The sequence below is a fragment of the Coregonus lavaretus genome (assembly GCF_964263955.1).
Source record: "Coregonus lavaretus genome assembly, chromosome: 15".
Taxonomy (NCBI): Eukaryota; Metazoa; Chordata; class Actinopteri; order Salmoniformes; family Salmonidae; genus Coregonus; species Coregonus lavaretus.
Window position 1 is genome coordinate 20,639,128 of NC_140002.1, and position 25,316 is coordinate 20,664,443.

A 25,316-nucleotide genomic window follows, 5' to 3' on the forward strand; every position below is an offset into this window, starting at 1 on the left:
TTATTTTTACCACTATTGTGCTTATAAGAATACAATTACATTTGTGAATTCCTAGACATGTTTTAAGTATATATATTATTCGTTTATTGGGACAATTTCGGTATCCATAAAAGACGATACATTTAACTGTTTTGGTTGCGGGAATTGTAAAAAGGGACACAGAAATGTCCCTTGTTTCTACACGGAACATTTTACTTGTGTTCACGGAAAGTGGCCTTGTGCGCAGCTATTTATCGTCCTCACATCGATTTGGGCGGAAAAAATGGCGTTGCCCATGAGTGTTGGAGGGCTCCTAGAATCAGAAGTAATAGAGGATCCATTGTACAAAGATGAAGGTCTCTGTGTACTTGGTATATTCGGTAAGACTGCGATGCAACCCGGATCACCGAAAGAGTTTCTAATCAACACGCTCGCGGACAAGCACATCTATCATCTCTTCGGACTGGATGAGACCGACAATCAGAACAGTGGAAGCTTGATTCAGGCGTACTACAGCCAAGAAAACCGCGTATTGTATCTGGTGCTTACTTCAGTTTGTGACAACCGACAGCTTTTGCGGGCGTGTGAGTCTTTGAGTACGAGCATCGGACACTCGGAGGCGCACGAATTCTGGAAAGGGGCGGATAAACAGCATTGTTTAGCATTGCTCTATCTCTTCTCCTTGTGCCATGTCCTGCTATTGGTCCATCCTACATGCTGTTTTGATGTCACCTATGACAGATTGTTCCGTGCTGTGGATGCACTTCGCCAGAAAGCTCTGCCACTACTACGTGCTGCCATTAAGGATTCCAACATATCCAAAGAATGGAAGGTGAACTGCCGCCCCTGTCCCCCGCGCCTGCTATTTGTATTCCAGATGAATGGAACCCTGAGAAGCTGTGGTGGAAATGGTTCAGATCCTTCTGGGGGAAATGCTGACAAGCCCAAGAAACACTCACCACGAAGACGCCTACAGCATGCATTGGAGGACCAGATATATCGCATTTTCCGGAAAAGTCGGGTCCTCACCAACCAGAGCAGTAATTGCTTGTTCACTGTTCCTGCTAACCAGGCGTTTGTGTATGTGGTGCCAGGGCCAGAGGAGGACCCAGTGGCAGCCGTCCTGGGGCAGCTGCGCTCCAACTGTGCCCTGCGGGAAAATGACACCAACACCTCAGTATCTGGACCCAGGCGCTATCAACAAATGCGTCACTCCGCTAGACATCCATCCTTCAATGTAGAAAGCAGCAGCCTCTCAGGGGGGCAACTAGTGGACTGTAGTCTGAAGGAGTTCCTTTGGCAGCATGTCGACCTGGTGTTGACCAAGAAAGGCTTTGACGACAGCGTCGGTCGCAATCCGCAGCCTTCCCATTTTGAGCTTCCAACGTACTCCAAGTGGGCCCAAGTGGCCTACAGGCTGCATCAGGTCATGATAGCCAACACAGATGAGGAAAGTGCCGAGCTGTCCGTCAAAGTACAAAGTCAGCTTAAAGTGTTGGAGGGTTTCCTGGATGCAGACGCCAAGTTCTCTGAGAACCGCTGCCAGAAAGCCCTGCCGCTGGCACATAGCACCTACCAGTCCAACCTTCCTCATAACTATACCACCACGGTGCACAAAAACCAACTGACACAAGCACTTCGGGTCTATAGTCAGCATGCACGTGGCGTAGCTTTTCAGCGCTACGCCTTGCAGTTGCATGAGGACTGCTACAAGTTCTGGAGTAATGGGCATCAGTTATGTGAAGAGCGCAGTCTGACGGACCAACACTGTGTGCACAAGTTTCACCTGCTGCCTCAGCCAGGTAAAGCCTCAATCACTACATTTACATTTTAGTCATTTAGCAGACGCTCTTATCCAGAGCGATTTACAGGAGCAATTAGGGTTAAGTGCCTTAAGGGCACATCGACAGATTTTTCACCTAGTCGGCTCGGGGATTAGAACCAGCGACCTTTCGGTTACTGGCACAACGCTCTTACCCACTAAGCTACCTGCCGCCCCAGACCAAAGCAATTGGAACTTAAACTGTTACAGTGAATGCATGGAAGGATGTGGGTTTGAGAGTGAAAAGAAACACAGATTTGTTAAAAACAAATTATGAAAATAAAGAGTACAGTACCATACAGAACAAACTGTTACTATAATTTCTCAAATAATTTCCATATTTAAAACACAAATTATAGGTATCATAACAGGTATCAACATTGTTGGTAATCAGTGTACCTCAGAGTATTAATTTAGAATTGTATTGTTATTATGGCTAAAATCAAATGTTATTTGTCACATGTGCCGGAACAGGTGTAGATCTTACAGTGAAATGCTTACTTACAAGCCCTTAACCAACAATGCAGTTTTAAGAAAGAATACCCCAAAAAAGCACAAAAAAAGACAATATAAAATAATACGAAATAAAAGTAACATAATTAAAGAGCAGCAGTAAAAATAACAATAGACAGGGGGTACCGGTACCGAGTCAATGTGCGGGGGCACCGGTTAGTCGAGGTAATTGAGGTAATATTTACATGTAGGTAGAGTTATTAAAGTGACTATGCATAGATAATAAACCGAGAGTAGCAGCAGCGTAAAAGAGGGGGGGCAATGCAAATAGTCTGGGTAGCCATTTGATTAGATGTTCATGAGGCTTATGGCTTCGGGGTAGAAGCTGTTTAGAAGCCTCTTGAACCTAGGCTTGGCGCCCCGGTACCGCTTGCCGTGCGGTAGCAGAGAGAACAGTCTATGACTAGGGTGGCTGGAGTCTTAGACAATTTTTAGGGCCTTCCTCTGACACCGCCTGGTATAGAGGTCCTGGATGGCAGGAAGCTTGGCCCTTGCGGTCGGAGGCCGAGCAGTTGCCATACCAGGAAGTGACGCAACCAGTCAGGATGCTCTCGATGGTGCAGCTGTAGAACCTTTTGAGGATCTGAGGACCCATGCCAAATCTTTTCAGTCTCCTTAGGGGTAATAGGTTTTGTCGTGCCTTCTTCACGACTGTCTTGGTGTGCTTGGACCATGTTAGTTTGTTGGTGATGTGGACACCAAGGAACTTGAAGCTCTCAACCTGCTCCACTACAGCCCCGTCGATGAGAATGGGGGTGTGCTCGGTCCTCTTCTTTTTCCTGTTGTCCACAATCATCTCCTTTGTCTTGATCACGTTGAGGGAGAGGTTGTTGACCTGGCACCACACGGCCAGGCCTCTGACCTCCTCCCTATAGGCTGTCTCGTCATTGTCGGTGATCAGGCCTACCACTGTTGTGTCATCGGCAAACGTAATGATGGTGTTGGAGTCGTGCCTGGCCATGCAGTCATGAGAGAACAGGGAGTACAGGAGGGGACTGAGCACGCACCTCTGAGGGGCCCCGTGTTGAGGATCAGCGTGGTGGATGTGTTGTTACCTACCCTTACCACCTGGGGGCGGCCCGTCAGGAAATCGAGGATCTAGTTGCAGAGGGAGGTGTTTAGTCCCAGGGTCCTTAGCTTAGTGATGAGCTTTGAGGGCACTATGGTGTTGAACGCTGAGCTGTACTCAATGAATAGTATTCTCACATAGGTGTTCCTTTTGTCCAGGTGTGAAAATGCAGTGTGTGGAGCGCAATAGAGATTGCATCATCTGTGGATCTGTTGGGGTGGTATGCAAATTGGAGTGGGTTTAGGGTTTCTGGGATGATGGTGTTGCTGTCCAGAACAGCTGATGCTCTCATGCATGTTTCAGTGTTACTTGCCTTGAAGCGGGCATAGAAGTAATTTAGCTCGTCTGGTAGGCTCGTGTCACTGGGCAGCTCACTTGCTGTGCTTCCCTTTGTAGTCTGTAATAGTTTGCAAGCCCTGCCACATCCGACGAGCGTCGGAGCCGGTGTAGTACGATTAGATTTTAGTCCTGTATTGACGCTTTGCCTGTTTGATGGTTCGTCGGAGGGCATAGTGGGATTTCTTACAAGCTTCCGGGTTAGTCCCGCTCCTTGAAAGCGGCAGCTCTACCCTTTAGCTCAGTGCGGATGTTGCCTGTAATCCATGGCTTCTGGTTGGGGTATGTACATACAGTCACTGTTGGAACGACGTCATCGATGCACTTATTGATAATAAATAAATAAATAAATTGGTAATTTAGCAGACGCTCTTATCCAGAGCGACTTACAGGAGCAATTAGGGTTAAGTGCCTTGCTCAAGGGCACATCGACAGGTTTTTCACCTAGTCGGCTCGGGGATTAGAACCAGCAACCTTTCGGTTACTGGCACAACGCTCTTAACCACTAAGCTACCTGCCGCCCATTGATGAAGCCAGTGACTGATATGGTGTACTCCTCAATGCCATCGGAAGAATCCCGGAACATATTCCAGTGTGTGCTAGCAAAACAGTCCTGTAGCTTAGCATCTGCTTCATCTGACCACTTTTTAATTGACAGAGTCACTGGTGCTTCCTGCTGTCTTCTATGCCATCTGCAGGTGAGAAGCCAGAGATGGACCGCAACCCGCCCATCCTTAACCACAACAGCAGGGGGCGTTCCACTAGCTCGTGTAACTGTGGCCGGAAGCAAGCCCCTCGTGAGGACCCCTTCGTCATCCAAGCTGCCAACTACGACTTCTACCAAGTTAGTATCTATCACTTTTTATGCAGAACTTTGTTCTAAAGCTGTATCCACACCCATTGGATGTAGTGAACATAATCAAGTGTCTATATCCAGAAAAGCCAAAGGCTGGGCTTAAAATAGTGTATGAGATCATATAAAACATTTTGTAGTGATTCCTATGTTTAAAAAAAAAAAAAAAAAAGTTAACACATTTGTTGGTCTGAAGTGTGTAATGAGGAGCATCCAGACACTGCACTTGATGCATTTATGACATTGTTTCTTCCAGTTATTGATAAGCATGCGCCTATTAAGAAACTAACTGTTAGAACTGATGAGGAATTGAAAAACTGTATGGTTGAGAGAGATGAAGCACAAGGAGTGGCTAATAAGTCTAGCTGCACATCTGATTGGCAAACTTACTGTAAATTGAGAAATTATGTGACTGAACAAAATAAACTATTAAACTAAGAAAAAGAATACAGTTGAAGTCGGAAGTTTACATACACCTTAGCCAAATACATTTAAACTCAGTTTTTCACAATTCCTGATATTTAATCCTAGTAAAAATTCCCTGTCTTAGGTCAGTTAGGATCACCACTTTATTTTAAGAATGTGAAATGTCAGAATAATAGTAGATAGAATGATTTATTTCAGCTTTTATCACATTCCCAGTGGGTCAGAAGTTTACATACACTCAATTAGTATTTGGTAGCATTGCCTTTAAATTGTTTAACTTGGGTCAAACGTTTTGGGTAGCCTTCCACAAGCTTCCCACAATAAGTTGGGTGAATTTTGGCCCATTCCTCCTGACAGAGCTGGTGTAACTGACCATTGTCCATTTGGAAGACCATTTGCGACCAAGCTTTAACTTCCTGACTGATGTCTTGAGATGTTGCTTCAATATATCCACATAATTTTCCTTCCTCATGATGCCATCTATTTTGTGAAGTGCACCAGTCCCTCCTGCAGCAAAGCACCCCCACAGCATGATGCTGCCACCCCCGTGCTTCACGGTTTGCAAGCATCCCCCTTTTTCCTCCAAACATAACGATGGTCATTATGGCCAAACAGTTCTATTTTTGTTTAATCAGACCAGAGGAAATTTCTCCAAAAAGTACAATCTTTGTCCCCATGTGCAGTTGCAAACCGTAGTCTGGCTTTTTTATGGCGGTTTTGGAGCAGTGGCTTCTTCCTTGCTGAGCGGCCTTTCATGTTATGTCGATATAGGACTCGTTTTACTGTGGATATACAGTGGTGTGAAAAAGTGTTTGCCCCCTTCCTGATTTCTTATTTGTTTGCATGTTTGTCACACTTAAATGTTTCAGATCATCAAACACATTTAAATATTAGTCAAAGATGACAAGTAAACACAAAATGCAGTTTTGAAATGAAGGTTGTTATTATTAAGGGAAAACAAAATCCAAACCCACATGGCCCTGTGTGAAAAAGTGATTGCCCCCTACAACCTAATAACTGGTTGGGCCACCCTTAGCAGCAACAACTGCAATCAAGCGTTTGCAATAACTTGCAATGAGTCTTTTACAGCGCTGTGGAGGAATTTTGGCCCACTCACTTTGCAGAATTGTTGTAATTCAGCCACATTGGAGGGTTTTCGAGCATGAACTGCCTTTTTAAGGTCATGCCACAGCATCTCAATAGGATTCAGGTAAGGACTTTGACTAGGCCACTCCAAAGTCTTCATTTTGTTTTTCTTCAGCCATTCAGAGGTGGACTTGCTGGTGTGTTTTGGATCATTGTCCTGCTACAGAACCCAAGTTCGCTTCAGCTTGAGGTCACGAAGTGATGGCCGGACATTTTCCTTCAGGATTTTTTGGTAGACAGCCGAATTCATGGTTCCATTTATCACAGCAAGTCTTCCAGGTCCTGAAGCAGCAAAACAGGCCCTAACCATTACACTACCACCACCATATTTTACTGTTGGTATGATGTTCTTTTTCTGAAATGCGGTGTTACTTTTACGCCAGATGTAATGGGATACACACCTTCCAAAAAGTTCAACTTTTGTCTCGTCAGTCCACAGAGTATTTTCCCAAAGGTCTTGGGGATCATCAAGATGTTTTCTGGCAAAAATGAGACGAGCCTTAATGTTATTTTTGCTCAGCAGTGGTTTTCATCTTGGAACTCTGCCATGCAGGCCATTTTTGCCCAGTCTCTTTCTTATGGTGGAGTCATGAACACTGACCTTAACTGAGGCAAGTGAGGCCTGCAGCTCTTTGGATGTTGTTGTGGGGTCTTTTGTGACCTCTTGGATGAGTCGTCGCTGCGCTCTTGGGGTAATTTTGGTCGGCCGGCCACTCCTGGGAAGGTTCACCAGTTTTCCATGTTTTCGCCATTTGTGGATAATGGCTCTCACTGTGGTTCACAGGAGTCCCAAAGCTTTAGAAATGGCTTTATAACCTTTTCCAGACTGATGGATCTCAATTACTTTCTTTCTCATTTGTTCCTGAATTTCTTTGGATCTCGGCATGATGTCTAGCTTTTGAGGATCTTTTGGTCTACTTCACTTTGTCAGGCAGGTCCTCTGTAGCTCAATTGGTAGAGCATGGCGCTTGTAATGCCAGGGTAGTGGGTTCGATCCCCGGGACCACCCATATGTAAAAATGTATGCGCACATGACTGTAAGTCGCTTTGGATAAAAGCGTCTGCTAAATGGCATTATTATTATTATTATTATTATAAGTGATTCCTTGATTGAGAACAGGTGTGGCAGTAATCAGGCCTGGGTGTGGCTAGAGGAATTGAACTCAGGTGTGATAAACCACAGTTGAGTTGTGTTATAACGGGGGGGGCAAACACTTTTTCACACAGGGCCATGTAGGTTTGGATTTTGTTTTCCCTTAATAATAACAACCTTTATTTCAAAACTGCATTCTGTGTTTACTTGTGTTATCTTTGACTAGTATTTACATTTGTTTGATGATCTGAAATATTTAAGTGTGGCAAACAAATAACAAATCACGAAGGGGGCAAACACTTTTTCACACCACTGTAGATACTTTTGTACCTGTTTCCTCCAGCATCTTCACAAGGTCCTTTGCTGTTCTGGGATTGATTTGCACTTTTCGCACCAAAGTACGTTCATCTCTAGGAGACAGAACGCGTCTCCTTCCAGAGCGGTATGACGGCTGCGTGGTCCCATGGTGTTTATACTTGCGTACTATTGTTTGTACAGATGAACGTGGTACCTTCAGGCATTTGGAAATTACTCCCAAGGATGAACCAGACTTGTGGAGGTCTACAATTTTTTTGCTGATTTTTATTGATTTTACCATGATGTCAAGCAGAGGCACTGAGTTTGAAGGTACAGTGGGGAAAAAAAGTATTTAGTCAGCCACCAATTGTGCAAGTTCTCCCACTTAAAAAGATGAGAGGCCTGTCATTTTCATCATAGGTACACGTCAACTATGACAGACAAATTGAGGAAAGAAAATCACATTGTAGGATTTTTGATGAATTTATTTTCAAATTATGGTGGAAAATAAGTATTTGGTCACCTACAAACAAGCAAGATTTTTGGCTCTCACAGACCTGTAACTTCTTCTTTAAGAGGCTCCTCTGTCCTCCACTCGTTACCTGTATTAATGGCACCTGTTTGAACTTGTTATCAGTATAAAAGACACCTGTCCACAACCTCAAACAGTCACACTCCAAACTCCACTATGGCCAAGACCAAAGAGCTGTCAAAGGACACCAGAAACAAAATTGTAGACCTGCACCAGGCTGGGAAGACTGAATCTGCAATAGGTAAGCAGCTTGGTTTGAAGAAATCAACTGTGGGAGCAATTATTAGGAAATGGAAGACATACAACACCACTGATAATCTCCCTCGATCTGGGGCTCCACGCAAGATCTCACCCCGTGGGGTCAAAATGATCACAAGAACGGTGAGCAAAAATCCCAGAACCACACGGGGGGACCTAGTGAATGACCTGCAGAGAGCTGGGACCAAAGTAACAAAGCCTACCATCAGTAACACACTACGCTGCCAGGGACTCAAATCCTGCAGTGCCAGACGTGTCCCCCTGCTTAAGCCAGTACATGTCCAGGCCCGTCTGAAGTTTGCTAGAGTGCATTTGGGTGATCCAGAAGAGGATTGGGAGAATGTCATATGGTCAGATGAAACCAAAATATAACTTTTTGGTAAAAACTCAACTCATCGTGTTTGGAGGACAAAGAATGCTGAGTTGCATCCAAAGAACACCATACCTACTGTGAAGCATGGGGGTGGAAACATCATGCTTTGGGGCTGTTTTTCTGCAAAGGGACCAGGACGACTGATCCGTGTAAAGGAAAGAATGAATGGGGCCATGTATCGTGAGATTTTGAGTGAAAACCTCCTTCCATCAGCAAGGCTATTGAAGATGAAACGTGGCTGGGTCTTTCAGCATGACAATGATCCCAAACACACCGCCCGGGCAACGAAGGAGTGGCTTCGTAAGAAGCATTTCAAGGTCCTGGAGTGGCCTAGCCAGTCTCCAGATCTCAACCCCATAGAAAATCTTTGGAGGGAGTTGAAAGTCCGTGTTGCCCAGCGACAGCCCCAAAACATCACTGCTCTAGAGGAGATCTGCATGGAGGAATGGGCCAAAATACCAGCAACAGTGTGTGAAAACCTTGAAGACTTACAGAAAACGTTTGACCTGTGTCATTGCCAACAAAGGGTATATAACAAAGTATTGAGAAACTTTTGTTATTGACCAAATACTTATTTTCCACCATAATTTGCAAATAAATTCATTAAAAATCGTACAATGTGATTTTCTGGATTTTTTTTCTTCTCAATTTGTCTGTCATAGTTGACGTGTACCTATGATGAAAATTACAGGCCACTCTCATCTTTTAAGTGGGAGAACTTGCACAATTGGTGGCTGACTAAATACTTTTTTTCCCCACTGTAGGCCTTGAAATACATCCACAGGTACACCTCCAATTGACTCAAATAGCCTATCAGAAGCTTCTAAAGCCATGATCTGGAATTTTCCAAGCTGTTTAAAGGCACAGTCAACTTAGTGTATGTAAACTTCTGACCCACTGGAATTGTGATACAGTAAATTATAAGTGAAAAAGTCTGTAAACAATTGTTGGAAAAATTACTTGTGTCATGCACAAAGAAGATGTCCTAACCGACTTGCCAAAACTATAGTTTGTTAACAAGACATTTGTGGAGTGGTTGAAAAACAAGTTTTAATGACTCCAACCTAAGTGAATGTTAACTTCCGACTTCAACTGTATAAAGTATGATGGAAAAAAGCTTTGGAGTACATTAAATGAAATTATGGGCAGAAAGACAAATTCAACTCCATATTTTATTGAAACAGAAGGCTCAGTCATCACAAAACATTTTGATATTGCCAATTATTCATATATTCATGCATAAAATACCTAATAATTAAAGAAAAGCATTGTAATTTTGAATTCTGTGAAGTTAGTGTGGGAGAGGTAGGAAAGGTATTGTTGTCCATCAATAATGAGAAACCACCTGGTACTGACATCTTAGATGGAAAGCTACTGACAATGTTAGCGGACTATATTGCCACTCCTGTTTGTTGTAACTTTAATCTGAGCCTGGAGAAAAGTGTTTTTCCTCAGACCTGGAGGGAAGCAAAAGTCTGGACATATGACTTTGGACATACAGGGCATTTGGAAAGTATTCAGACCCCTTCCCTTTTTCCACATTGTGTTACGTTACAGCCTTATTCTAAAATGGATTAAATAAAAAAAATCCTCAACAATCTACACACAATACCCCATAATGACAAAGTGAAAACAGCTTTTTAGACATTTTTGCACATTTATATATAAAAAAATAATAATACCTTATTTACATAAGTATTCAGACCCTTTGCAATGAGACTCGAGATTGAGCTCAGGTGCATCCTGTTTCCATTGATCATCATTGAGATGTTTCTACAACTTGATTGGATTCCACCCGTGGTAAATTCAATTGATTGGACATGATTTGGAAAGGCACACACCTGTCTATATAAGGTCCCACAGTTGACAGTGCATATCAGAGCAAAAACCAAGCCATGAGGTCGAAGGAATTGTCCGTAGAGCTCCGAGACAGGATTCTGGAGGAAACCTGTCACCATCCCTACGGCGAAGCATGGTGGTGGCAACATCATGCAGTGGGATGTTTTTCATCGGCAGGGACTGAGAGACTAGTCAGGATCGATGAAAAGATGAACGAAGCAAAGTACAGAGAGATCCTTGATGGAAATCTGCTCCAGGACCTGACTGGGGTGAATGTTCACCTTCCAACAGGTGATCGACCCTAAGCACACAGCCAAGACAATGCAGGAGTGGCTTCGGGACAAGTCTCCGAATGTCCTTGAGTGGCCCAGCCAGAGCCCGGACTTGAACCCGATCGAACATCTCTGGAGAGACCTGAAAATAGCTGTGCAGCAACACTCCCCATCCAACCTGACAGAGCTTGAGAGGATCTGCAGAGAAGAATGGGAGAAACTCCGCAAATACAGGTGCGCCAAGCTTGTAGCGTCATACCCAAGAAGGCTGAAGGCTGTAATTGCTGCCAAAGGTGCTTCAACAAAGTACTGAGTACTTACGTAAATGTGATATTTCCGTTTTTTATTTTTATTACATTTGCAAAAATGTCTAAAAACCTGTTTTTGCTTTGTCATTATGGGGTATTGTGTGTAGATTGAGGACAATATACTATTTAATCAATGTTAGAATAAGGCTGTAACGTAACAAAATGTGTAAACAGGGAAGGGGTCTGAATACTTTCCGAATGCACTGTATATATCAACACCACCTCCATTTGCATTCCTATCTTTTCTGTATATGCTATAACCATGTATACTAAAAAAAAGCATACGCATGACCATGGTAGCAATTGAAAGGGAACACTTTGGAGATTATAGAGAAATGATCAGATGAAAGGTTTGGACACAACAGTTCACCTGACAAAAGACTGAATCCAAACATTACACTGATTTTATGTGCATATTACATTTGCTGCACTTTTCACAGCATTTGTCAATAACAAAAACTGAAAATACTCTCGATACATTCAGTAACATAAGGAAATTCATTGAAATGTTGGAGTAGGTGCAAGATAGAAAAAAGATTACAAGTTTTTGAGTGAGGGGTCCAACTGGTATCTACAAGTGGCCACAGACCTCTCCAAACTGTGCACAGTTCCTAAGTAATTTCAATGCACTTTTTTGACTCAAGGAAAGAGCCTTCAACTTGAAGCTGCTTTTTGTTTTTTGTTTTTCTCCTTGTTTTGCCATTGAGGAACTGAAGCAAGGACACTTGTAGTTTTTGGTTTGGAACATAGCCCTGCGTCCCCGCCATCAAACAATTACTGTTTATACAATCCAAAAACGTTCCATTATTAATCACAATCTGAGTCAGGTGGGCATCATTTGACAGCTTATTCTATTGCCAACATGGCTAAGTAAGTTATAAAAATACGATTTTACACTGTTAGGCTTTCAAAAGGCATACAGATTGTAATTTTGGTGCGCGTAGAATGGAGTCATGAGTGCATTCATGTTCTGCACTTGAATGCAGGCTCATTCTGTTCAGGACAAACCAGGGTATAACACGTCATTGTAACTGTAGATCAAACATAGCGATCATTAACGTTGATACTGTAAATGACGTTTTCAAATATGGAAATGTGAAGTGCATATTTAGACTCACGGGTGTCTGGTTTGCTTGTGTGACATCAAAGCAGTATTTATTATGATCCTCAACGTCTCATCTTTCAGAACACATCGACTCCTCTCCCTTAACAGCATTTCCCTCACTCTGACTAAAGTAGCGGGATGGATGTGGGTATCTTGTCGCACGCGGTGCTCAAGTTTATAACGTCTGTCAGTCAAAACCCACACTGTGCAAATGGTGTGAAACTGAGCTCTGACATGTATAGCATGTTACTGTACAGCCACTGCGTTCCAATTTAGCCGCTTTTCAATGACAAAATCTGCCATTTTCAACCCATATACGGGATGACTGGCTGAGAGTGGAAAGGGCTACACAAAGCTTGTGTGTCTGTACGCTGATGATTCAACATTATACACGTCAGCAACCACAGCTAGTGAAACAAAGAGTTGCAGTCAGTTTTGGAATGGGTGGCTAGTAATAAACTAGTCTTGAACAGCTGAATCTGGTAATGAATGTGGTTGTTGAGCAAGTTGAGGAGAATATACTTCTTGGTGTCACCTTAGACTGTAAATTGGCATGGTCAAGGCATATTGATTCTTGTTGTAAAGATGGGGAGAGGTCTATCTGTGAGAAAGAGATGCTCAGCATTTAACACCACAGTCGACCAAACAAGTCCTGCAGGCTCTGGTTTTATCTAATATTGACTATTGCCCAGTGATATGGTCAAGTCCTGCAGGCTCTGGTTTTATCTAATATTGACTATTGCCCAGTGATATGGTCAAGTCCTGCAGGCTCTGGTTTTATCTAATATTGACTATTGCCCAGTGATATGGTCAAGTCCTGCAGGCTCTGGTTTTATCTAATATTGACTATTGCCCAGTGATATGGTCAAGTGCTGCAGGCTCTGGTTTTATCTAATATTGACTATTGCCCAGTGATATGGTCAAGTCCTGCAGGCTCTGGTTTTATCTAATATTGACTATTGCCCAGTGATATGGTCAAGTCCTGCAGGCTCTGGTTTTATCTAATATTGACTATTGCCCAGTGATATGGTCAAGTCCTGCAGGCTCTGGTTTTATCTAATATTGACTATTGCCCAGTGATATGGTCAAGTGCTGCAGGCTCTGGTTTTATCTAATATTGACTATTGCCCAGTGATATGGTCAAGTCCTGCAGGCTCTGGTTTTATCTAATATTGACTATTGCCCAGTGATATGGTCAAGTCCTGCAGGCTCTGGTTTTATCTAATATTGACTATTGCCCAGTGATATGGTCAAGTCCTGCAGGCTCTGGTTTTATCTAATATTGACTATTGCCCAGTGATATGGTCAAGTCCTGCAGGCTCTGGTTTTATCTAATATTGACTATTGCCCAGTGATATGGTCAAGTCCTGCAGGCTCTGGTTTTATCTAATATTGACTATTGCCCAGTGATATGGTCAAGTCCTGCAGGCTCTGGTTTTATCTAATATTGACTATTGCCCAGTGATATGGTCAAGTCCTGCAGGCTCTGGTTTTATCTAATATTGACTATTGCCCAGTGATATGGTCAAGTCCTGCAGGCTCTGGTTTTATCTAATATTGACTATTGCCCAGTGATATGGTCAAGTCCTGCAGGCTCTGGTTTTATCTAATATTGACTATTGCCCAGTGATATGGTCAAGTCCTGCAGGCTCTGGTTTTATCTAATATTGACTATTGCCCAGTGATATGGTCAAGTCCTGCAGGCTCTGGTTTTATCTAATATTGACTATTGCCCAGTGATATGGTCAAGTCCTGCAGGCTCTGGTTTTATCTAATATTGACTATTGCCCAGTGATATGGTCAAGTCCTGCAGGCTCTGGTTTTATCTAATATTGACTATTGCCCAGTGATATGGTCAAGTCCTGCAGGCTCTGGTTTTATCTAATATTGACTATTGCCCAGTGATATGGTCAAGTCCTGCAGGCTCTGGTTTTATCTAATATTGACTATTGCCCAGTGATATGGTCAAGTCCTGCAGGCTCTGGTTTTATCTAATATTGACTATTGCCCAGTGATATGGTCAAGTCCTGCAGGCTCTGGTTTTATCTAATATTGACTATTGCCCAGTGATATGGTCAAGTCCTGCAGGCTCTGGTTTTATCTAATATTGACTATTGCCCAGTGATATGGTCAAGTCCTGCAGGCTCTGGTTTTATCTAATATTGACTATTGCCCAGTGATATGGTCAAGTCCTGCAGGCTCTGGTTTTATCTAATATTGACTATTGCCCAGTGATATGGTCAAGTCCTGCAGGCTCTGGTTTTATCTAATATTGACTATTGCCCAGTGATATGGTCAAGTCCTGCAGGCTCTGGTTTTATCTAATATTGACTATTGCCCAGTGATATGGTCAAGTCCTGCAGGCTCTGGTTTTATCTAATATTGACTATTGCCCAGTGATATGGTCAAGTCCTGCAGGCTCTGGTTTTATCTAATATTGACTATTGCCCAGTGATATGGTCAAGTCCTGCAGGCTCTGGTTTTATCTAATATTGACTATTGCCCAGTGATATGGTCAAGTCCTGCAGGCTCTGGTTTTATCTAATATTGACTATTGCCCAGTGATATGGTCAAGTCCTGCAGGCTCTGGTTTTATCTAATATTGACTATTGCCCAGTGATATGGTCAAGTCCTGCAGGCTCTGGTTTTATCTAATATTGACTATTGCCCAGTGATATGGTCAAGTCCTGCAGGCTCTGGTTTTATCTAATATTGACTATTGCCCAGTGATATGGTCAAGTCCTGCAGGCTCTGGTTTTATCTAATATTGACTATTGCCCAGTGATATGGTCAAGTCCTGCAGGCTCTGGTTTTATCTAATATTGACTATTGCCCAGTGATATGGTCAAGTCCTGCAGGCTCTGGTTTTATCTAATATTGACTATTGCCCAGTGATATGGTCAAGTCCTGCAGGCTCTGGTTTTATCTAATATTGACTATTGCCCAGTGATATGGTCAAGTCCTGCAGGCTCTGGTTTTATCTAATATTGACTATTGCCCAGTGATATGGTCAAGTCCTGCAGGCTCTGGTTTTATCTAATATTGACTATTGCCCAGTGATATGGTCAAGTGCTAGAAAAGCTACAGCTAGCCCAGAACAGAGCAGCACATCTTGACCTTCAATGTACACAGAGGGCTAATGTCAACAGTATGCATCAGTCTCTCTTGGCTCAAAGTAGAGGAGAGATTAACTGCATAAATTCTTGTTTTTGTGAGAAATATTGTGTTCAATTCCAAATGTTCTGTATAATCAACTTACACTGAACAAAAATATAAACGCAACATGTAACGTGTTGGTCCCATGTTTCAGGAGCTAAAATAAGATTCCATATGCACAAAAAGCGTATTTCTCTCCAATGTTGTGCACACATTTCTTTACATCCCTGTTAGTGAGCATTTCTCGTTTGCCAAGATAATCCATCCACCTGACAGGTGTGGCATAGCAAGAAGCTGATTAAATGGCATGATCATAACGCAGGTGCAACTTGTGCTGGGGACAATAAAAGGCCACTCTAAAATGTGCACAATGCCACAGATGTCTCAAGTTTTGAAGAAGCGTGCAATTGGCATGCTGACTGCAGGAATGTCCACCAGAGCTGTTGCCAGAGAATGTAATGTTAATTTCTCTACCATTAGCCGCCTCCAATGTTGTTAGAGAATTTGGCAGTACGTCCAACCATCCTCACAACCGCAGACCACGTGTAACCACGCCAGCCCAGGACCTCCACATCCGGCTTCTTCACCTGCGGGGACGTCTGAGACCAGCCACCCGGACAGCTGATGAAACTGTGGGTTTGCACAACCGAATAATTTCTACATAAACTGCAGTTTGGCGTCGTAACCAACTTCCGTGGGCAAATGCTCACATTCGATGGCTACTGGCACGCTGGAGAAGTGTGCTCTTCACGGATGAATCCCGGTTTCAACTGTACCGGGCAGATGGCAGACAGCGTGTATGGCGTCGTGTGGGCAAGCGGTTTGCTGATGTCAGCGTTGTGAACAGAGTGCCCCGTGGTGGTGGGGTTATGGTATGGGCAGGCACAAGCTACGGACAACGAACACAATTGCATTTTATCGATGGCAATTTGAGTGAACAGATACCGTAACGAGATCCTGAAGCCCATTGTCGTGCCATTCATCTGCCTTCATCACATCTTTCAGCATTAAAATGCATGGCTCCCTGTCACAAAGATCTGTACACAGTTCCTGGAAACTGAAAATGTCCCAGTTCTTCCATGGCTTGCATACTCACCAGACATGTCACCCATTGAGCATGTTTGGGATGCTCTTGATCGACGTGTACAACAGCGTGTTCCAGTACCCACCAATACCCCATACTTTTTTTGTGTACTTTATTTTTTTTTATAGAAAAACTGAAATCACATTTACATAAGTATTCAGACCCTTTATTCAGTACTTTATTGAAGCATCTTTGGCAGCGATTACAGCCTCTAGTCTTTTTGGGTATGACGCAAAAGCTTTGCACACCTGTATTGGGGTTTCTCCCATTCTTATTTGCATATCCTCTCAAGCTCTGTCAGATTGGATGGGGAGCGTCGCTGCACAGCTATTTTCAGGTCTCTCCAGAGATGTTCGATCGGGTTCAAGTCCGGGCTCTGGCTGGGCCACTCAAGGATGTTCAGAGACTTGTCCCGAAGCCACTACTGCGTTGTCTTGGCTGTGTGCTTAGGGTCATTGTCATGTTGGAAGGTGAACCTTTGCCCTAGTCTGAGGTCCTGAGCGCTCTGGAGCAGGTTTTCATCAAGGATCTCTCTGAACTTTGCTCTGTTCATCATGTCCAATCAATTGAAATTACCACAGGTGGACTCCAATCAAGTTGTCGAAACATCTCAAGGATGATCAATGGAAACAGGATGCACCTGAGCTCAATTATCGAGTCTCATAGCAAAGGGTCTGAATACTTATGTAAATAAGGTATTTCTGTTTTTAAACCTGTTCAATTTTACATTTACATTTTAGTCAGTTTGCAGACGCTCTTATCCAGAGCGACTTACAGTTAGTGAGTGCATACATTTTTTTTCATACTGGCCCCCCGTGGGAATCAAACCCACAACCCTGGCGTTGCAAACGCCATGCTCCACTAACTGAGCTACACGGGACTATGACAACAATTTAGCTTTCCTCTCAAATACAGTACAGTAGCCTATAAATATCCTGATTCCATGGGTGAGATCCTTTAATCGTACATATCTGTTGCTTCTTCACACTTGATTTGTCTTTCCTCTCTTTTTAACATGAGAAAGCACCCTTTTGAAAATAACCTAGGGTTCGCAAAAAAAAGAAATAAAATGTTCCTGATGAGGCGTAAAACTTGTGCCAAGTTGCCTACAAAATAATTAGTCTATTTACAAAAATAAATATAGGGTCAGTAATTTAATATCAGCGTTCGTTAGCTAAAGAGATACAGGTTGGGGGATGTGTCCTTGTATGTGTCCATTTGGCGAGAGAAAAACTTCACCCAGCAGCCTTCAATACATCAGTCAGTTACCAAACTGAGGAAACTGAGGGATATCACACGTCTTTACATTCTGTCAAGTCCTTGATTGGTTTGAATGGTCGCCTGACAATCCAGAAAATCTTCCTGAACCGTTTGCTAAAATGGATGGGGATGAAGGGTAGTGATAGGTGGTTGGAAACCAAGCGCGTTCCTGGAATGTATAGGGGGAGGCTGTAACGTAACAAAATGTGGAAAAAGTCAAGGGGTCTGAATACTTTCCGAATGGACTGTGTGTATATTTTCCGAATGGACTGTGTGTATGTACTGTTGTGTACATGTGTGTCAGCAATGTGTGTAACTGTCATTAGGACCTTTTATTTTGTTATATTATTTTAAATGTGTGTAGTTCAGTCCTTGAGATATTCTTGTCTATTGCTGTTCTGTATTACAGTGAGGGAAAAAAGTATTTGATCCCCTGCTGATTTTGTACGTTTGCCCACTGACAAAGAAATGATCAGTCTATAATTTTAATGGTAGGTTTATTTGAACAGTGAGAGACAGAATAACAACAAAATAATCCAGAAAAACGCATGTCAAAAATGTTATAAATTGATTTGCATTTTAATGAGGGAAATAAGTATTTGACCCCCTCTCAATCAGAAAGATTTCTGGCTCCCAGGTGTCTTTTATACAGGTAACGAGCTGAGATTAGGAGCACACTCTTAAAGGGAGTGCTCCTAATCTCAGCTTGTTACCTGTATTAAAGACACCTGTCCACAGAAGCAATCAATCGATTCCAAACTCTCCACCATGGCCAAGACCAAAGAGCTCTCCAAGGATGTCAGGGACAAGATTGTAGACCTACACAAGGCTGGAATGGGCTACATGACCATCGCCAAGCAGCTTGGTGAGAAGGTGACAACAGTTGGTGCGATTATTCGCAAATGGAAGAAACACAAAATAACTGTCAAACTCCCTCGGCCTCGGGCTCCATGCAAGATCTCACCTCGTGGAGTGGCAATGATCATGAGAACGGTGAGGAACCAGCCCAGAACTACACAGGAGGATCTTGTCAATGATCTCAAGGCAGCTGGGACCATAGTAACCAAGAAAACAATTGGTAACACACTACGCCGTGAAGGACTGAAATCCTGCAGCGCCCGCAAGGTCCCCCTGCTCAAGAAAGCACATATACAGGGTCGTCTGAAGTTTGCCAATGAACATCTGAATGATTCAGAGGAGAACTGGGTGAAAGTGTTGTGGTCAGATGAGACCAAAATCAAGCTCTTTGGCATCAACTCAACTCGCCATGTTTGGAGGAGGAGGAATGCTGCCTATGACCCCAAGAACACCATCCCCACCGTCAAACATGTAGGTGGAAACATTATGCTTTGGGGGTGTTTTTCTGCTAAGGGGACAGGACAACTTCACCGCATCAATGGGACGATGGACGGGGCAATTTACCGTCAAATCTTGGGTGAGAACCTCCTTCCCTCAGCCAGGGCATTGAAAATGGGTCGTGGATGGGTATTCCAGCATGACAATGACCCAAAACACACGGCCAAGGCAACAAAGGAGTGGCTCAAGAAGAAGCACATTAAGGTCCTGGAGTGGCCTAGCCAGTCTCCAGACCTTAATCCCATAGAAAATCTGTGGAGGGAGCTAAAGATTCGAGTTGCCAAACGTCAGCCTCGAAACCTTAATGACTTGGAGAAGATCTGCAAAGAGGAGTGGGACAAAATCCCTCCTGAGATGTGAGCAAACCTGGTGGCCAACTACAAGAAACGTCTGACCTCTGATTGCCAACAAGGGTTTTGCCACCAAGTACTAAATCAAGTTTTGCAGAGGGGTCAAATACTTATTTCCCTAATTAAAATGCAAATCAATTTATAACATTTTTGACATGCGTTTTTCTGGATTGTTGTTTGTTGTTGTTATTCTGTCTCTCACTGTTCAAATAAACCTACCATTAAAATTATAGACTGATCATGTGATTGTCAGTGGGCAAACATACAAAATCAGCAGGGGATCAAATACTTTTTTCTCTCACTGTATGTCATGTTTTGTGTGGACCCCAGGAAGAGTAGCTGCTGCTTCAGCAACAGGTAATGGGGATCAGCATAAGATATTAAAATACTATCCACTTCAACAGATCTCTGCAGACAGCCTGGTCTCATAGACTAGACGTAACATAGTAAATATAAGACCGGGACACTCAAATTAGTATGATATGTTACGTTTGGTATGGTTACATGAGCCAGATGGTTATTTAAGGCAAAAACGATAGTAAGGTGGTTGTTCATGGGTGAATGTATAATGCAAATGTCTAGCAACCTAAAGGTTGTGAGTTCGAATCTCATCAGACACGTTAGCGTTTTAGCTAATTACCAACTTTTCAACTACTTTGCATGTACTTAGTGTTAGCTATCCCAAGACTAGCTAACATTAGCCACTTAGCAACCTAGCTAGAATTCCTAACATATCATACGTTTTGCAAATTCGTAACATATTGTACATTTCGCACATTTTTAACATACATTCATTGTTATTTGTAACATGTCAAATGAAATGAGCAATGGACATCCACAAATTAGTACATACCATACGAATCAATTCATACTAAATGGAGTGTCTCCGATTTACGTACAGACTAATACGAAATGCTCTGAGACCAGGTTGCTGCAGAGGACACCAGCATAACCCTCAGTAACCCCCAACTGTACCGCAGTCTTGTTTTCACTTTGTCTCTCCCTGTTGCCCTATAGATGCTTGAAGAGAAATGCTGCGGGAAGCTGGAGAGGATCGACTTTCCTGTTTTCCAGCCGAGCACCCCAGAACCAGCCCCTGCCTGCGAAGAAGCACCCAGGTCCCCTGAGGTGGCAGCCCCAGTCCCTTCGTCAGGGTCAGAGCCTGGGTCAGGGCCATCCGAGGGGGAGAAGCTGAAGGAGAGCATACCAGCGTCCCACCCAGTGTCCCACACCCCTGGGGAGAGCACCAGCCTCAGCCTGGCCCTCAGCCTGGGTCAGTCCACTGACAGCCTGGGGCCCTATGGAGATGGAGGGGGAGGCGAGGGCCACGAGAAGAGGCCCAGCCTGGTGGACCGCCAGGCCTCCACCGTGGAGTACCTCCCAGGCATGCTCCACTCAGGCTGCCCCAAAGGCCTGCTGCCCAAGTTCTCTAGCTGGTCGCTGGTCAAGCTGGGCCCTGCCAAGGCCTACAACCCCCACACTGGCCTGGAGCAGCTGGGCTTCCTACCTGGCTCCTCCTTCCTCCTGCCCTGGGACGTGGTGATTCGCTCCCGCTCCGAAGAGGAAGTGGGCTTAATTGAGCCCCTGGATGGGGGACCCTCTTCCTGGCCGGCCCCCAACAAAGCCCTGGTGGGAAAGAGGGGGAGCGCAGGGGGCCTTGGTAGGGGACGCAGGCGGGATGACGTGGCCCGGGCCTTCGTGGGCTTTGAGTACGAGGACAGTAGGGGCCGGCGTTTCCTTAGCTCAGGGCCTGATAAAGTGGTGAAGGTGCTGGGGCCTGGAGGGGCCAAAGAGCCGGCCACCAGGGCCCTGAACACAGACATGCCCCTGTACATCCCTTCTCCAGCCCAGGGGCGCGGCCTGAAGCCCCACTACGCCCAGCTGGCGCGTCTCTACATTGTGGTCCCTGACGCCAACCTGGAGATAACACTAAACCCACAGGTACACTTGCCTGGCCTACATTTACCTATCAACTGGTGTTAGTCACCAGGAAAACATGAGAATAATTAACTTATCTATAAGTAAATTCCTCACTTCTCATGTTTTCCTGGTGACAAACACTAGTTATGCTAAACTCTCAATGCAATTAGAACTGAACTCATTTTGAGTTCTTAGTGTAGCAATATGCTGTGTGGACTGGAGATTAATTTTTGTTGGCAAATAGTCCCTTTGTTGATTAATGAGAAAGATGTAATGCTTGATTAATGTTGACTGTGAAACACTGCCCCTTTCTTTTTCTTCTTAGGTCCAACCGGGCCCTCCTCCCTGTTCAGTGTTCCATCCGGAGCAGACGGAGCTGGTGCTGCCCCCTGATGGCCTGTGGGTCCTACGTTTCCCCTACTCCTACGTCACAGACCGTGGCCCATGTTACCCACCTAAAGACAACCAGCCCCTGGCCAACTACAAGGTCCTCAGAGGCATCCTGCGTGCCAACACTACCAGCCCCCTTCCACCACAGTAACCCCCACTCATAACATTGCACCGCAATGTGGCTCTCACTTTTTTGCAAGGTTAGTGTAAAAATTACTGAGTTGGTTGGACCGTGACCTCTTGACTGGTGTTGTTTTATCCCCTAACAAACTGAGTTAAATGGAATTGGACTGGATTAGTTTATTATGAATGGCAATCTCTTAAAAGAAAAAGGTGTTGGTCTGCACTAACTGTCTCCACTTGGATATATTCAAATTGAAGATATTGTTCTCTCAGCTCTGTTGTTCATGTAAACAATGTCTATTAAGGAGAGAATAAATGGCATCTTATGGATAAACCTTGTCTGTTGGCTTTATTCACTGTTATTGTGCATACTCAATCCAGCCTGTATAGAGGCTTATTTTGAGCTTGACTCTAGGATGATCATTATTCAGACAACCATATAATGGTGAGATCACACATCATTAGTTTGTCCTCAATAAATAAAATGGCATGTAACGTTTATTATGTGAAGCCTGGTCTCGCGTTGCCATACCTCGAATATCACGTCGTTGTCATGCCTCCCTTGGAGGTCTGGAGAATTTTGTATTGCAAAAATGGTTTGAATGGTCCGCTGATTGGATGTTACATTTTAAGAACCCTCACCCCACACACCGGTAGAAGGGGTGCTGTGTGTTATGTGCGTGACTGTTTTCCGTCCGCGTAGTTGTAGCGTTATATTTATTGAAATTGAAAGTGGATTACGCTGGTAAAATCAAATCAAACGACACAACACGTTCTAAACCGCTCTGGCTGTGCTTTCCTAACGTTACCACCGAAAATACCGTCAAGATTGCCCATTATTTTGTTTTTGTAAGGACCAAAAAAACTGAGGCAGTGGAAGAACCTATTCAAGTAAGTAAATACATTTGTGTAAAAAACGATGTATTATTAGCTAGTTAGCTAGCTACAGTGGGCCACTTTGTAGGCTAACTCAACTGAGCAGCTAGCTAACTTCCTATTATCTAGCTATCTTGATGGAATCATTGTAAATTAAAAACAGTCTCCAAATGCATTTGTAGATAACAGCTATGAAAAAGGGTGAAATTGCAGCTCCAGCTGTCAGTAAAGGGAGAGTGTAGGCTACTGGATAGGGCATGTAATTTTGTGGGAGGACATTATGAAAATATTATCCAGTTCCAGTCCATAGAGGGGAAAACTGAGGACAGAGAGATAATAGCAACAAAATATTCAGTGCCATCTAATGAGTATGATGAAGCCTGTTTCTTTGTTGTTTTCAGTCCTCAGATATGGAAAGCTGTGAAAGCCTGTTTGCAGATGAAGAGAAAGGTCCCAATGACTGTCCCAAGAGACTAAGGGTATATCATATGTGTAGGACTACCTATGCTAGCAAATGTTGCATACAAAAATATTGCATACAGTTAAACATCACACACAATGTATAAACCTATTACAATTGGAGCAGGCCAACCCTGCTGGAGGTCTGCTGGGTTCTGTTTCAGCCCAGCAATAACACACATGATTCAACTCATCAAATCTAATGAGTTGATAATCAAGTGTGCTTTTGCTGGGCTGGAATAGAAGTTTGCTCACCCAGTAGATCAGGGATCAGTGGAGCTTTAGTAATAATAGCCTACTTTATACTACTGAATTATCTATTGTTGTTTAGACCAAGATGTTTAATCTTTACATACGAGTTAGCTTAATTGTACATTTAAGTGTTGATTATTTTGAAGTGAAGTGTTGAAACTTTTTAAATTGTTGATGAACTACTGTCAATGTTGATTAATCACATCACAATACTGCAATAAAGAAGGGAAGGGGTTCTGTCTGTAATGTCAGTTTCTGTGTTGTATTCTCAAATTAACATTTCCTTTCTAGTTGTAAACTCTCCAATCTGTTTTATTTGATTGTCACTCTCAGTATAACAGCTATGTTAATTCATTTTGCAGCCATAGGCCTACAGCATGATGGCATTACTGGCCTTATGGGCATATGTCATCTGAAGCAGAGAATAGCTAAAGTCACACCTTGTTTACATGTTGCATATGTTCTCAATTTAAAAATGATACCAGTAGATAATGTAAATTATATGAGGCAAACCATATACCTGATTTTTTTAAATTATTTTTTTTACATGCGTTTTAAGTGCTGACATTCAATTGTTTAGTGCATATCCAACCCTTGTAATTTAGGTACAGGATGAAAATAAGGAGATGACAATTAGGCTACAGGAGATGAGCATTTCAGGTAACATTTCATGAGATTCATTTTATTTAATTCATTTTAGCAATGTTGCAAGCAAAATGATTGTAGTTGTGCCCATAGATTAACAGTACATGGTTGATCTATGTTAGAGGTCTTCGACCTGTTCCGAAATGGATCCGTGGCTTTCCAACCTGACCAAATATGCATACATTATTTATTTTTTAAACGGAGACCCGTTCCGAGTGGACACGGGGACAGTCAGATCAGTTCCAAAAAGACGCGTGGATAAACAGACCCGTGATGGTTCAGATCCGAGAGTAGAAAGAGTGAGAGAAAGAAACCTCCAACTGGGCGCTGCCAGCGCCATCAATAAATGAGCGATGTTGGCCAAATGATCCACAGTTGGGTCGTACGTGTCCTTACCTGCCTATAACAAAGACTTCGATGTGTAGCATATTCAAAACTTTATAGCCTTTTTTATTGTTTTTACTGTCCTCAAACAATAATTGCCCACCTCACCGTTCAGCTGTCGGTTATTTGAGCACTAAATGCATCAGATACTTGTCCCTCATGCTAGCTTTTACAGCCTTCACATTTTTTTTTTTTTTTATAAATATTGATTGTAGACCATTTCTCCCCGCTTGCTGCAGCTTTAGCTCATCTCGAAATCACAGAAAAATGCTGAGAAACCCAGCGTGCTTCAAACGTTCTAAAATGTTTTGTCACCCGTGCTTGCTTTGTTGACATTTAGTCCTCATGCACTGTTGCTCCTACCGCACTAATCTGGTGAGCACCTTTGGAACTCCGCCCAAGTAAGGCATTTGATTGGTTTGACGTGTTGCAAGGTGTCAATGCTTTACAACGGGTTCCGACCAATGATTTGTTTATATACATACATTTACATGTGCACAGTATTCCAGATAGTAGCTCATATACCGCTTAAGGTCTTATTCGGGATAAGCTGTTTACATGCACCTTTGATATCCCGCTCATGATTATCCCTGTATCCGTGAATAAACATAACTAATTTAAGTATATGGGTTAAATGGAATAGTAACTGAAATATGGAAACTGACTGTATGTAGGCCTATAACCTCTCACATGTTGCGTAATATTAACTCCTGCAGAATTATGCAGTTCTTGCAGTGAAATTATACAACAAATGTTAATTTGGGACAGGAATGGAGAAATATGATTTCTTTCTTTCAGCATCTCCTCTTGAGAAAATGCGAATATACATGTAATGTGTTA

General features: G+C 43.3%; 1 protein-coding gene across 2 annotated transcripts; it reads left to right on the plus strand.

The window, feature by feature from the left end:
• Positions 1–244: 244 nt before the first annotated feature.
• On the plus strand, positions 245–23,690 carry LOC311142983 (nonsense-mediated mRNA decay factor SMG8-like). Of its 2 annotated transcripts, XM_084178768.1 has the most exons (5): positions 245–1,781; positions 4,418–4,563; positions 20,445–21,368; positions 21,673–21,937; positions 23,138–23,690. In XM_084178768.1, exons 1-4 carry the CDS (start codon positions 263–265, stop codon positions 21,886–21,888), a joined length of 2,805 nt encoding a protein of 934 aa, XP_084034894.1. In that variant the 5' UTR covers positions 245–262; the 3' UTR covers positions 21,889–21,937; positions 23,138–23,690. The 2 variants fall into 2 exon arrangements, with proteins under 2 accessions (XP_084034894.1, XP_084034893.1); XM_084178767.1 differs by lacking the exon at positions 23,138–23,690 and having other exon boundaries at positions 21,673–22,191.
• Positions 23,691–25,316: the final 1,626 nt, after the last annotated feature.